Source organism: Carcharodon carcharias, chromosome 12 (genome assembly GCF_017639515.1).
Source record: "Carcharodon carcharias isolate sCarCar2 chromosome 12, sCarCar2.pri, whole genome shotgun sequence".
Classification (NCBI taxonomy): domain Eukaryota; kingdom Metazoa; phylum Chordata; class Chondrichthyes; order Lamniformes; family Lamnidae; genus Carcharodon; species Carcharodon carcharias.
This window is the reverse complement of record NC_054478.1, coordinates 33,282,604-33,297,276: the sequence shown is the minus strand read 5'-3', so window position 1 is coordinate 33,297,276 and position 14,673 is coordinate 33,282,604. Positions and strand designations below refer to the sequence as shown.

At 39.7% G+C, this 14,673-nt stretch overlaps 1 protein-coding gene across 42 annotated transcripts in view; it reads right to left on the bottom strand.

Annotated features, from left to right (window-relative positions):
• The window catches only part of neb (nebulin), a 284,616-nt gene that overhangs the window by 13,222 nt on the left and 256,721 nt on the right, over window positions 1–14,673 (bottom strand). For 18 of the 42 annotated variants that reach the window (XM_041201321.1, XM_041201327.1, XM_041201331.1 and 15 more), the window contains 6 exons: window positions 12,921–13,013; window positions 7,994–8,086; window positions 6,761–6,853; window positions 4,969–5,061; window positions 3,671–3,763; window positions 1,997–2,104 (listed from right to left, as the gene is read on the bottom strand). In XM_041201321.1, the coding sequence (XP_041057255.1) occupies window positions 1,997–2,104; window positions 3,671–3,763; window positions 4,969–5,061; window positions 6,761–6,853; window positions 7,994–8,086; window positions 12,921–13,013 (573 nt within the window). The remainder of the gene's footprint in view (window positions 1–1,996; window positions 2,105–3,670; window positions 3,764–4,968; window positions 5,062–6,760; window positions 6,854–7,993; window positions 8,087–12,920; window positions 13,014–14,673) is intronic. The other 24 variants (XM_041201353.1, XM_041201355.1, XM_041201358.1 and 21 more) reach the window with 8 other exon arrangements.

Here is a 14,673-nt window from a genome sequence, read left to right as displayed (position 1 = left end):
ATTAAAGTGTTAAATGTAAATAAATGGTTGAGGAGCTGGTAAACAGACCTATGTTAATTACAGTTCAAAAGGAGCCCATGTTTATTTAATGAGGTTAGAATTAGGAGTGAGAAAATGTAAACAATAGGTTATTTTTCCTGAGCTTCTTGATAGAGATGAGATGTCTACAGTTGTCTTCATAAGGGATTTAAATTGTTCATGTAATTTCCAGATAAAAGAAGTTAAGGCCACTTTTGTAAATAAGAGAATTTCTTGGTGGAACCTGGGAGTCTGGAGAGGGGACAATAACATCCATTAGAGATATAAATTAGCCATGTGTGTCCAAAAATCAAGGGGGTTGTTTTTAAGGTAAAAGACAGTTAATTTACATATCTGTTTGGAACATCCCTGGTATGTCACATTGCCATGTAGATAGGGTGTGGGGGTTAGGAAAGTTTCTTTGGTTTAATTTATCTGTGTGTGTACTTTGCTCAAAACAGTTCAGTTTTGGAACAAAGGCAGTTCCAGCTCACTGAGTTGGGGGAGCAAAAGAGATAAATGTCAGCGAGGCCTGCATCTTATGCAGAGAAAATACTAACTTTATCGATCATTCCACAGAATGCAAGTGGGAGTACAAGTTCAGTTTGGAGATAGGGTTTGTGAGGGAAAAGAGATTGGAACATTTGCCTGGCTTGGAGCTACAGGGAGACATCTTCTATAACTCTCATAACAAAAAAAAGGAGTTATCTTGGAGAATACAGTGAAGCCCATGCTTGAGCTGAGAAGTCCACAGTCATGAAGAAAAAATGGAAGATCCCTTAGCCAAATGCTAATGGAAGGATCCTGTGAAATTTCTACCCCGGAGAATGGCTGGAACACTGAGGAAAAATTAAACTGAATTCTGGAGAGCTGTGGCACACTTGATGAATTTCAAAAGGAGAGATGAATATACTCAGAGTATTAACAAACTATCATGTTAAGTTAGTAGTGCTTGCTTTGTTTAATTTTTTTATGTACAGTAAAGTTTGTTTTTGTTTAAAAACTTGAAATCTTGTGGCATAATTTCTTTCAGATAATCACTGGTTGCTCGAATTTCTCTTTGAACGATAATGATCTCTACAGAATTCATAACACCCCTGGAAAGGACCAGTGTATCTGTTATAGGTTCTATTAAATATTATCTGATTATCAACAAATTATTCATACTTCTTCTTACACAATTTTTGCAAGCTCTTAACTGCAATGGCAATATAAAATATCTCACATATATTTTACTTTAACTTGTAATATAATATCTGTCAATTCTAGATATAGTTAAAATCTTATGACACATTATACAGATAGAGAATGTGTTTTATTGGTTTGGAAATCAAGGTCAAATGTTTAATTCTTTCTAAGAAACGCTGTGGTTAACATTATGCAATGAATAGTAGCAGACACGAGACAGCCTCGTGTTGCTGAACTACTTTACCGATCTGGACCAGGTTTATTGCTGAACTTTTGTTCACTAACAGGACTAAAACCAAAACATTACACACCACAAAGGTCCATAGCCTGTGTTGTATTGGCTAATCTCAGCTGGGGAAGATCAACCATTATGACTGCGATCCAATGATTCTCACTGGAAAGTGTGAGACACTGGATGAGGGCAGAATATATTCGGTACTGAAATGCTGGTCTCTGGCCACCCTCCATAGCCAAACAGTCTGTCATTCAATGCTAGTCTCATATCTTGGAGAATAGCATCTTCAGCAAGGCACCAGAGCATTGCCTTGACATGACCCTTCAGAAGATACAAGGTAGAAAAGCGGAGAAAATTGGAGAGTAATTTTAGGGCACATTTACGTTCTATTTTATCACTGATTTACAGAACTAAATATGCTTAATGATATTTATTGGTAATATGCCTCATCCAGCAGCTGCAACTGAAGTAAATGCTTAATTGGAAGAATAACAAACGTTTTGGGGCATCTATTATTAACAACTAGAAAGGAACACAAGATGGTGCAGTCAATACCGTTGATATGTTGCGCTGAGAATCCCGTACACGTCTCATCTCTGGTGTGTCCAGCACATAAGCCGCCCTCCCTTGCACTTGTTTACGGAAGCTGTCAGAGTATAGGACCTGTAACAGCAAGGTAAAAATTCAGAAAGAAATCTTGAGTAAGGCTTCTCGTTTCTCCACATTCACTTTACCTAGGTGCACTATCGTGGAGGTGATAGGGTTAGCTGATTCAGTGTTAGGAAGAAAGACTGAAGCGAGTTAATGAGTTTAATTTTCAACCTCTGGCTTTTAGCTATAAGAGGGAAAAAACAACAATTTGTTTCTGTTTTGCATTATTATACCTATGTTTCCTCAGTAAGTATGGAGGTGGTGGATATCCAACTATCACTTGCATTTGTGGTGGGGATGTGTGTTTTTTTAAATGTTTCTCTATTATTTGCCATTTTTGCATGTTATGGGTCCTTTTATTTAAAACTGTAAATGAAAAAAAAAGTCAGGAGTCATTCCCTTATCCCATGTCAAATGAATTTTTTAAAACTGGGACAGGCATTGCCTCCTGGTCCCTGCCAATCCTACCCTTAGTCATAAATTGTCTGATTATTCCATCATCCTTTACAGAAGGCGCCTTGTCCCAGCTGGTGCTGCCACAGTTTATAAGGTTGACATTGCACGGTACAAGGACCATTGTTTCGTTATAAAAATCCACCAAAGGACTATATCTTTTATCTTTTCTAAGGAGTCCCTGATGAGAACTAGAGCAAACAACTTGACTATGTGCTTTGTCGGAAGAATTCTTCTCACATAGGGTTATTGGGACGTGAAATCCAGAAGGTGCCATTGAAGTTGAGAACATACCATCTAAAAGAAATTAGAAAACTAATTGAAAAGGAACACTATAACAGATATGAGGAAAGAGCATGGAAATGGGGTTAGAATAACCAACACCAGTTGATGGACTAGGGTGGAATATCCTTCTGGGCCTTTCTCCATGTACAGATGCTCGAATGAACTTCATACAAAAGGGTGATCAATGTCTGCAACAATATACCACGTATGACTGTAGAGACACAGGGCTTAGGGGCACTCAAAATACAACAGATGTCGAGAGTGTTAGAACATGAGAGGGATGAGATCTGGTGGGCACAATGCATTTTTTTTCTCATCCTTCACTTTCCTTTATCCTTTCAGTTTCTCGTCTCCTGGTGTGCTGAAGAGGTGTATTAGCAGAGACCTCCCAGCTAGAGAGAAAACAAAACACCTTGAGATTGGGGCCATGAAACAACCCCAAAGTTTCATGAGCATATTGCTCTCTTTTCTGTGTGTTCAAAGTTTCTATGTACTACAATTTTCCATAATGGTCCTTTTTTTTAATTTTACAAAGCTAAAATAGCTGACAAACAACCAAATAATAGCACAGCAGTCAAAGATGTCTTCCTGTGTTTTCCCTCTCACACTAGCAAAATGGCTGAATTCAAGGCTACTGCTTAAGCCCCACATTGCTCTTCCATACGATTTTAGTTTTTGTGAGTGGGCCTTTGGCGTACCAGCGGTTATAGGTGTAATGCCATGGTCAATATGGTATTAAGAATGAGAGAGGAATAAAAAGCATTAGAAAAGAGGGGGAAAAAGTTAGAGCACAATGGAAAACACTGAATATGGTATTTTTCTTAAAGTTGCAGAAAATACCGAGCTAATGTTTTCTTGATTGCGTTTAACGCGCTGCATCTCTGGTGTGTACACCACTGCGGTCCCTTTACCCAGGTTTTCTTTGTATAAGACCTGCAGAAGTAAAGCACCCAAAATGAAAAGATAAAAATTCAACAGTCTTTCAAGACCTTGCACATGACTCAACAGAAATACAACTCAAATCGACTAAAAGTGATGGTTGAGAAGTTAAAAGTATATGATGTTAAAAAAAATTAGTTTCCATTAAAATAAAATGAAATGGCTTTAGTGAAAAGGCAGTGGATGAGAACAGAAGCCAGGACGATGCCAAAATTTGGTTTCAGACAATGGAATCACCAGATCCTTATAAATCCAATACTGTGCAAGAAAACATGCAAAAATATTTTTAAAAATATTTTTGCAAATACTTTTAGCCTATTATTGTATAGTAACATCTGTGCTTTTTTTTGTAAATTAACAGGAGTCTGAATCAGAAATATTGGATCACAATTATTCTGGAGGTAAAAAAAACATTAGCGACATTGGCCTCAGGAAAAGACTGCAGATGGAACAACAATATGCAAATATTTTTAATGAACAAGTGTTTATAATTTCTGAAATGTAGAGTTAAATAGAGAGTTAATTCATATTTTGATGTAAGCAAATTTGGTTGCTGATTTCCCCTTTTAGAGTTTCAACTGCTTGCATTTTCATGCACAATTAAGAACATTTGAAACCCAAACTGATGTGAAATGGGACAATTTCAAACTTGACAGATATTTGTAAGCCAGTAAAGGTCACAACAGCTTCAGAACTTCTTTATGCTGATGGAACAGCACCAAAGGTCTAATGCTGTGAAATAATAAAGTAAATGAAACAAACTGGAACTGAAGGTATGGCTTGGAAATGCCCAACACTGAGCACTGAATCTAACAGAGGGTTGAATTCAGTAAAGCTTTGGAATCGACCTTGCACTGGATTCAAAGGATCCAAGTCCAGTCGAGTGCTAGTTCTAAAATGGGCAACATTGCTGTGTGCTACCTTTGGTCTTTGCGTAACTTTTCAGGTTAATTTTCTTTTTCAAGCAATTTGAAAATAACCCCTGAAGACGGCCTTCACTTTCTCTTTATGGAATCCTTCAAAATTGGCACAGTCCTGGCTCCACAAAAACTACTCATTTCAAAACATTAGAAGGATGTAAATATAAACACGCAAGATGATGAAGCAAGTGAAAAAAATTGACATTGTATGATTTGTGTTTAGTGCTGTGATGGGGGTGAAATCACAAGTTAGCAAAGTGCATCAAAACCAGCAGCTACCGAGCTGATGTTCTTCTGTGTCTCTTTTACACGCTTCACCTCAGGCAGGTCAGAGATTGCAGTTCCTTTCCCAATACCTTCCTTGTACTTGATCTACAAAGTGCGTAGATCAGAAAAGAAAAGGACAGCCTGTCAGCACATAACAAACACAACGCACGGACCAACACAAACTGCAACAAGTTACACAGTTCTAATAAGTTAAACTGGCGAATTAGATTATGTTATCAAATACCATTTAACCATTCTCAAAGTAGTCACAAGTTATCAAAAGCACCAAGGAAAATGTAAACAAACTTTCTGAAATTCAATGTGATGTCCATATGAAATGAAACACATTTAAAATTGAAAGTTCGTTAGTTAGAAAATGGAAAGTTGGTTAGTTGAAATCACATTTTAACCTTAGTGAAAGAGTACCATTTAAAGTTACATGTTCAGCAAAAAGATCACTGTAAATGATCACGGCAAAATTCCTCAATCTTCCATCCGTGAAAATAATGTCGCAATCGTGCCCAGCAGTGCCCTCCAGCGCTAATCTTGGTGCAGCTTTTTCACTATTAATGCAACTCGTTAGTATGGGGCAAGCTCCTCTTCAGGGTGCATCTCTGGCACTGACCTGCAACTGGTAACTGGAGACTCCAGCAATCACTTGATCATGGGGCAGATGGGGATTCCCTCGGCCCTTCCATGGTCATAACTAATGAAGCCGAACTGCAATAGTTTTTCTCTTCTAAGGCGCAAGCAGCTGGACTCATGATGATTTCAATGATAGGGCCCATGATTGGGTTTGGAGAGTACACAATGCCTACACTCATTCAGTGTACCAGCTGCCACTAATACGCAAGGTCATCCTCCAGGCTCAGGAGCAGAAACTCTTGCTTTATTGAGTCCCTGCCTCTGGTCCTAGTCTCTACGCGCCTGACAAACAGAAGACCCACCCCTTAAAAGAGAGTTGGAGAACTCTTGGAAATGTTGGGCAACCAGCGCAACCAAGTTTGGCCATTTTTTTAAGCCAGTCCTGCCAGAGATGCAGAAGGAGATTGTGAAAACCAATATAGAATAACCTCCTTGACCGCCACCCAGATAAATTGCAATGATTGCTAAAACTAATTATTTGAAATTGCATTTTTTGTTTTAGCAACTGTTCGCTTTATATTAAAAAAATGCCAGTGGCTCTAGTTTGGATGACCAGTTAAAGTAAAGGCGGCTTCTTACAATTCAAGTTGATGGTGAATCACTCTGAAAATTTGAAGCTACAAATCAAAAGAATTATGCAGGAATGTGAAACCAAACCTCAAATTCAAATAATTAAAAATCAAAGCTCTGATTCTGAAGTTCAGATTTAGATTCCAAAATATGCTGCAACTGATTTTGTATTTAAAAGCCTTTAGGTTATTTGACAAGTATCTCAGATGTCAAGTGCAATAAAGCTACATTGCTGTTGATTTAACTTACTAATTATGTTTTGTTATAATGAAGTCAAAGACTTCCAACATACCTTCTTCATGCCTGGCATTCTTAGTTACGTCTCAGAGAAGTCATTCTCAGAGAGCCACAATCCTGAGTTAGTTCCACAAAAATCGAAAAGTTAAAACTAATTTCAAATATCTTGTGGGAAAATGGTGTTATTCATTTCAGGAGTATATGTTTCAACAATCGGGGAAACCTGTTAAAACGGTATTGAGGAGTAAACTGTGAAAAGGAGGAATTGTGTGAATTGTGTTTTAGTGCTAGGAAGGGTTGGGTAGTAAGGGGGTGGATTGTGGGTTAACACAGAAATCAAGTCAACAGCTACCGAGCTGATGTTCTTCTGTGTCTCCTTTGCACGCTGCACCTCAGGCAGGTCACAGATTGCAGTTCCTTGACCAACATTTTCCTTGTATTTGATCTACAAAGTGTGCAGATCAGGGAAGAAAAGACAAACTGTAAGCACATGACAAACAACAACAGCTTGCATTTACATAGAACTTGAACGTAATGAAAGTTCCCAGCGCCCTTCAGAGGAACAATTATCAAACAAAATTTTACACGGGGTTACATAAATGGCTAGCTAACGAAGACAATCTTGATTAAAGAGATAGGTTTTAAGGCATGTCGCAATGTTGGAAAGAGAAGTAGAGAGGCAGAGACGTTTAGGGAGGAATTCCATGAGCTGCAGTAATACAGGAATTTATACAAATGATGTCGTGAGACTGTATCCACACTAGAGATTGGATTGGCCTAGTGGATAAAGGCTGCAGCCAATCTAGCACTAACTCACACAAACCAGAAAGTAGCCTTGATTCAATTCCCAAAATTTGTTGAGTAGTAGCCATGGCAACAAATGAAGAGCGACAATTAACCTCAGCACCATTGGGACAGGGAAGGAAAAATCAATCAGGGATGCCAATGTGGATGTCCATCCAACAATTTCTGCTTCTGCAAAGTCAGGATGAATCTTAATAGTGATGCTTCCACAGTCATTGCCAACTCAAGGTCTAAGCTCCCACACCTGGTGAGATGGTGGAGGGCTGCCAGAGCATGAACACTTACTGCAGAATGTGGAAATCAATTCAGAAATCAACCTGGATACAAAAACATTTAAAAATAATCCTAAAAGTTCTGATTCGATGATAATAAAAGTACAGAGCTAGATGTTGACTTTGTGGTTCTGATTCAAATTCCATCAATATTCCAAAGCCTGCTTTCCTGGTGTTTTTTTGGAAGTTTTTTAATCCATGCTATAGATGCTGCATTCGTATTACAGTCATGGCTTCTTAATGTTGTTCTTTGTTTTCTGTCTCACTGCACAGCATCGTAAGGTCTTACGAAAAATTGCTTACGCAAGCTCTTCCCCCATCAATAAAAGCTAAATGTCAAAATTGACAAAACTTTATGTATAAGGCACAAAAAGGTTTCAAGAATTTGAAAAAAAGTTACATCAAAAAAGACTAGAAAAAAAATGACATTAATTGTGTTTAGCGACAGGAAGTTTTGGACAGGGGATATCATGAGTTTAAAAAAAAAGGGGAATCAAATTGGCAACTACCGAGCTGATGTTCTTCTGTGTCTCCTTCACACGCTTCACCTCAGGCAGGTCAGAGACTGCAGTTCCTTGACCAACATTCTCCTTGTATTTGATCTACAAAGTGTGCAGATCAGAGAAGAAAGGACAAACTGTCAGCACATCACAAACAAAAAACAAAAACAACCAACACTTGTACAGGACCTTTAACATAGCAAACATCCCAAGGCACTTTACAGGAGCCATTATCAAACAAAATTTGACAACGAGCCACCCAAGGCAATGTTAGGATAGCAGAGACAGGTTGTTAAGGAGTATTTTAAAGGAGGAAAGAGAGGTAGAAAGGCAGAGAAATGAAGGGAGGGAATTTCAGATCTACAGTAATAGGTAGACATAATACAAATGCTATCAAGCCACAGACTGCATCAAACCACACAGAATTCTCCCGCAATAGCCTAGTGGGTAGAGGCATCAACCAGTCTTGCACTAAGTCACACAAACCAGTAAGCAGCCTTTAATTCCCAGTCTGTGTTGCGATCATAGTAAACATGGCAACACGTGAAGAGCTGGCTTTGGCATCATTGAGGCTGGGAGAGAAAACTAGCCTGAGCATGGCAATGTTGGTGTCTATCCAGCAATTTTTGCTCCTGTACAGTCAGGATTAAGCTTCATAATGTTGTTCTGAGGGTTGAATAGCCTACTCATTATCTAAGCTTACAGAAGGAGGACCACTTGGATGAGGTTGTGTCAGACTGCTGAAGCATGAATCCATACGACAATGTCAATCAGCCCCTTCAGCAAAGGAAGCCAGAAAGGGGGGAAATATATTCTGTATTGCAAAAAGGGAACTGTAGGTATTGCCAATGACATTGTGGCTTGGATTTTCGCAATGAAAGAGGGCCTTTCTGTCAAAAATGGTGAAGGAAGCTGAAATCTGGAAGTTCCATCCCTGCAACACGGCACCTACTGTTTTCACGGGAATGGGCCCAAAGTTTGTACATACAGTTTTGCGGAAGCAGCTGCCCATATACATCAGTAGCTGTCTCCAGTCATGTCTAATTTTGGTGACCCATATGTGTGAAATATGATGCGTGCAGAATAGACCTGGTAGGAGCAGGTCTGAGCTTTGTGGAGTCCTTTGGAGAGGTGGAGTATCCTTTTGGGGAGGTAGAGTACCTCTTTGGATATGGTTTTGGGACACAGCAGTTAATCATCATCATCGTCATCGACTGGGACAAAGATGTCATGTTCCTCCAGTAATGAGGCGAAGTTCTTGTTGATCTGAGTGCCCATGTAGAGAACCACAACAAAGACTTTCATGAGACCAAAGGAAGTCTTGACAGGTCTGGGTAAAATGGCTCCTGATTTTGTCACCACCACGTTTCTGAAAGAGTTGATTTGAATCCCAGCTTTAGTTCGGGGATTCAGAAGGCCCCGGGTTACCTCAGTGCTCAGGGATCTTCCGAGTCCAAACAGCCACCCGACCGCCGCCATATTTATGAGGTTGTCTCAAAAGTTCAGGTGCCCTTTGGGGGAGGTCAGGTGGTCTTTTGGAAAGGTAGGTTGCCCCTTGGGATTATTAAAAGCATGAATGTGCATTAAAAAATGCATGAACCCATTAACTGTCAAGCTCATTGGAACTGTCAAAAGTGTCAAAATGAACTGTCAAAGGCAACTGTCAAGCGGTCAAGACATTTACAACTCCTGCCCTTTAAATCCTTGAAACAAATGTCTGGAGTTTAAAAAAAGGCATAGGGGCTATAAAGGTCATGGGGGTATGTGGAGGGCATGGAGGAGATGAGGGGCCATGGGGATGTGTGTGGCACATAGGTTGGCATGGAGGGTATGAGGGGCCAAGGGAGCATGGGAAGTTTGAGGGGGTGTGAGGGGTGAGGGCTGGAGGGCCATTTTGTGATTTACTGTTTTTTAAAAACTCAACACAGTGCTGGAACACAGAGGCAGGCCTTCTTCCCAGCCTGCTACTGCACCCAGCAGTCTCTGCAATGGCTATTGGATCGTACTTACTTATTTCTATTTGCACTGTTAGTTCATCTGTTTTGTTTCAAATGCTATGTGCATTCAGACACAGAGCCTCAAGTTTTGTCCTTTTATTATTTTTGTAATCTCTAGCCTTATCTATTGGTTTACTTTTTGACTTGTAGTCCCTGTCCCTTCCTGTCATGGTGTTATTATCATTTCTCAAATTAATACCTTCCCCTCTCATCATCTCTACTCTTTAATTTACCACAGCTTCCCACATTTGATCCCTTGCCCCCACAATTTAGTTTAAAACTCTTTCTGCTTCACTAGTTATGCCTAGATGTCTCGAGAACCCTGGCACCAGGCAGGCAACACAGCCTTCTGGACTCTCACTCTTTACTGCAGAGAACAGTGTCAATCCCCCTCACTATACTGTCCTCTACTAGCACTATATTCCTGCTTGCTCCCACTGCTTGACCGGCTTCCTATACAATGGTGCTATGGCCAGCCTGCTCATCCACCTTGCAGACCTCGCTTTCAACCACACAGGTTGTGAGCACTTCAAACCTGTTGGACAATTGCAAAGTCTGAGGCTCCTCCACTACTGTCTCCTCAGTCCCATTACCTGCCTCACTCACAGACACATCCACTGCTGGCCAAAACAGATGACCCTATTCTAAAAGATGTGACTATCTTCTGGAACAAAGTGTCCAGATATTCCTCGCCCTCCCTTACGTTGCAGTGTCTGCAGTTCAGCTTCCAGATCAATAATCCTGATCCTGAATTCCTCAAGCTGCTTACACTTATTGCAAACATGTTTGTCATGGATCGCCTTGGCGTCCAAAAGCCCTCACATTCCACAGCTGCAACATAACACCTGTCCTGCCATTGTTACTTATGTTATTTAGTTAATTTAATCACTTTCTTAATTAACTTAGAATAATTCCTATGTATGCTACAATTTACTGTGCTTATTAAATGTTAGTACCACTGACAACTAGAAGTTACGTGCTTCTTGACTACACAGGTATGTGTTTTAGGTGTTTAAAATTAAAATAAATTAAAGTTTTAGTTCGATTTTATTTATAGTTCTACCATAACTCTTGTGGCCTAAGCTGTTTATTATTACACTGTCCCTAACACTAAGCACTTACTGGCCAATCAACTTACTATAAACTTACAAAAGTACAGCGCCTATACTATTTTAAACCCTAGGAACAGAATAAACCACTCACCGAATATTCACAAGCTAGCTTCTTCTCTAACCAATTAAACTCACAAGTCAGGAGTACTCTCCACTTGCCTTGATCAATGCGGTTTCAAGAACACTTAAGATGTTCATCACCATCCAGGACAAAGAAATCCATTTGATCGGCACCCCATACGTCACTTTAAATATCCACTCCCTCCACCACTGACACACAATGGCAGCAGGGTGTACTACATACAAGATTCTCTGCAGCTACTCACCATGGCTCCTTAGACAGTAACTTCCAAACTCTTGACCTCTACCACCTTGAAAGATAAGGGCAGCTGTCACATGGGAACACGACCACCTGCAAGTTCCCCTCCAAGCCACACACCATCCTGATTTGGAACAATATCGCCGTTCCTTCAGTATTGCTTGGTCAAAATCCTGGAAGCCCCTTCCTAACAGCACTGTGGGCCACGCGCAGGTTCCAGCACCAGATGGACTACAGCAGTTCAAGAATGCGGCTCACCACCACCTTCTCAAGGGCAATTATGGATGGGCAACAAATGCTGGCCTTGACAGCAACATATGTATCCCATGAAACGTTAAAAAAAAACTACTGAGGCTGGTAGAAAACCTCCCACCATGCATGCCAATGTTGATGTCCGTCCAGCAATTTCCGCTAATACGAAGTCAGGATTAAGCTTTACAGTTGAATAGCCTACCCATTATATAGCTTACAGAAGTAGGACCACTTGGCTGAGATGGTCTCAGGCTGCTAAAGGATGAATCTATACCACAATATCAGTCAGCCCCTTCGACAAAGGAGGGCAGAAAGAGGGGAACAAAATATGTGTTACATCAAACTACAAAATACAGGTCATAAAAGGGAACTGCAGGTTAGATATGCAATTAACATTTTCAGTAAATGGCCTCAAATCAGAGAGTACCTTCATTGTAAGTAATTAAATAAAGAAAACTCATGTTGTATCCCTTTAGAACTAATCACGTTTTTTTTTACTACTTTGCCTTCAAATAACTTGTAGACCTAATGGAGATTGGGAATTGATAGATTGACTCTTAGTAGAAAAATTAAATATGATATTTTATCTTTAAGATGAATGTACCAAGCAACACCATTTAAATTGAATGTAACTTTATCACTAAATGGATTTCAATAGTTTCAAAAAGATTTATTTATTAATAACAAGTGGCTCAATTTGAATTTTTTAAAATCCTGAAGATGCTAAAAGTGAAGGACTGAGTTCTGTATCACTAATGAAATTCTGATTGGCAGATCTCAAAAATTAATCTAGATTCAAAAATCTGAAACGCTAAGGTTTGAGTTAGAGATGATAAAAGTATGAGGCTAAATGTTGACTTTGAATTTCAAAATCAAAGGCCATCATTATGCTAAAGCCTGTTTTCCTGCAGTGTTGTTGAAAGTTGTGTCATTTATGCTTTTGATGCTGTATTGATACTATAATCACAGTTTTGTTATGTTGCTTTTGGTTTACTTTCTCAACGCATTGTATTAAAACATCTGACCAAAAAAAAAGCTTAACCATTAATTTTCTTCCCCCTCACTTATATGTAAATTCAAAACTAATTAAAAAAAAATTTAAGTAAATTTCACAAAAATGTTTCAAAAATTAGAAAAGGTTAAAATAAATTTGAAAAAAAGGCTACATAAAATTGCATTAATTGGTAAGAGATACTGGGTAGTAAGGGCCAGGGTGAATCATAGGTTGAGAAAAGGGGAATCAAATTGCCAACTACCGAGCTGATGTTCTTCTGTGTCTCCTTCACACGCTGCACCTCAGGCAGGTCAGAGACTGCAGTTCCTTGACCAACAGTTTCCTTGTATTTGATCTACAAATTGTGCAGATCAGGGCAGAAAGGACAAACTGTAAGCACATGACAAACAAACAACAACTGGCATTTACGTAACACCGTCAACATAGTAAAACGTCCTAAGGCACTTTACAGGAACCATCAACCAACAAACTTTGACATCATAGCACATAAGGCAACATAAGAACAGAGAAGTGGTTTTTAAGGGGTGGTTTAAAGGATGAGGGAGAGGTGAAGAACTGGAGAAGATTAGGGAGACAATTCCAGAGCTACAGTCACATGTAGACCTTATATAAATAAGGTCAAGCCACAGACTGCACCTCGCTACACATTGGAATCTGCTTTATTGGCCTAGTGGATAAAGGGATCAGCCAGTCCAGTACCAATTCACACAAATCAGTAAAACAGCCTTGGTTCAAATTCCAGGTCGGTTTTGAGGAAGTAGCTATGACAAAACGTGATGAGCTATAACGAGACTCAGCGTCCCTGGGAAGGGAAACTTGGCCGAGTATGCTAATGTTGATGCCTATCCAGCAATTTCTTCTTCTGCAAAGCCAGGGTGAAACTTTATAGTGACGTTTTCATAGTTTAATAGCCTAACCATTATCCTAGCTTACAGAAGAAGGCCGCTTGGGTGGCATGTTGATGGGCTGCTGGAGTATGAATCTATACTACAATATCAGTCAGTACCTTCAGCAAACGAGGGCTGGTTGAGTACGGTCAGTACTCTGCCTATTGCAAACAACCCAAAGGGACATGCTGTTTGATATGGTCCGCCAGTCGTTGGGACATATCGCTTACGTACCTGGCATCACGCTGGCACTGAAATTCATGTACCACATTACTCATTTGTGTGGTAGGCAGAACCCCTTTTTGGTTTGACATCAGCATCCACTCGCGTTGCCACTGCATAGTAGCAGCGTGAGTCAGTTGGCTTTATCTGTTGCTCAAATTATTGAGATACTTTACCTTTTCAATGTATTTGAGGTAGCTAGGGACTTTTCAGGTCTGAAACTGGGGGCCACAATACACAGCAAGCAATAATCTGATCGGGGTAGCCATTATCCCGCAGGATAGCTTTGATGCGCCCTACGGCATCAAGCACATATAGTTTGCAAATGGCATAGGCCCTATTTATGAGGTTGTCGATAAGGCCAATCTTATAGCAATGGAGCTGTAGGAATCCCAATGCACATATTGAAGGTAGGCTTGCGGTAAACTGAAGTGGAAAATACATTAGCAGATTTCTCAACAAGCAATTCAAGGAAAGGCTTTGAATTAATAGCATATCTTTTTTTTCAGCAGGAATCAGGTATGTATTACAGTGCATCAAATTACACAGTGCAGGCCAAGAGCGGGGCTGGAGGTTTCGCCAATGAAACTATGAATTGTAGATGTCAAAATTAATCCAGGTTTAAAAATAATCAATACTAAGTTCTGCTTGGGAGATAATAAAAGTACAGGGCTAAAATGTTAATTTTGTGATTTTGGATCAAATTCCATCAATACCCCAAAGCCTGTTTATCTGCTATTTTTGGAAGCCGTGTAATCTATGCTATAGATGCTGTATTCATAATACAGGTTTTCTTATGTTGCCTTGTTTTCTTTCTGAATGCACAGCACTAAAAAAAAATCTGACAAAAAATGCTTTTGACAGCAATTTCCTTTGCCCCAATAA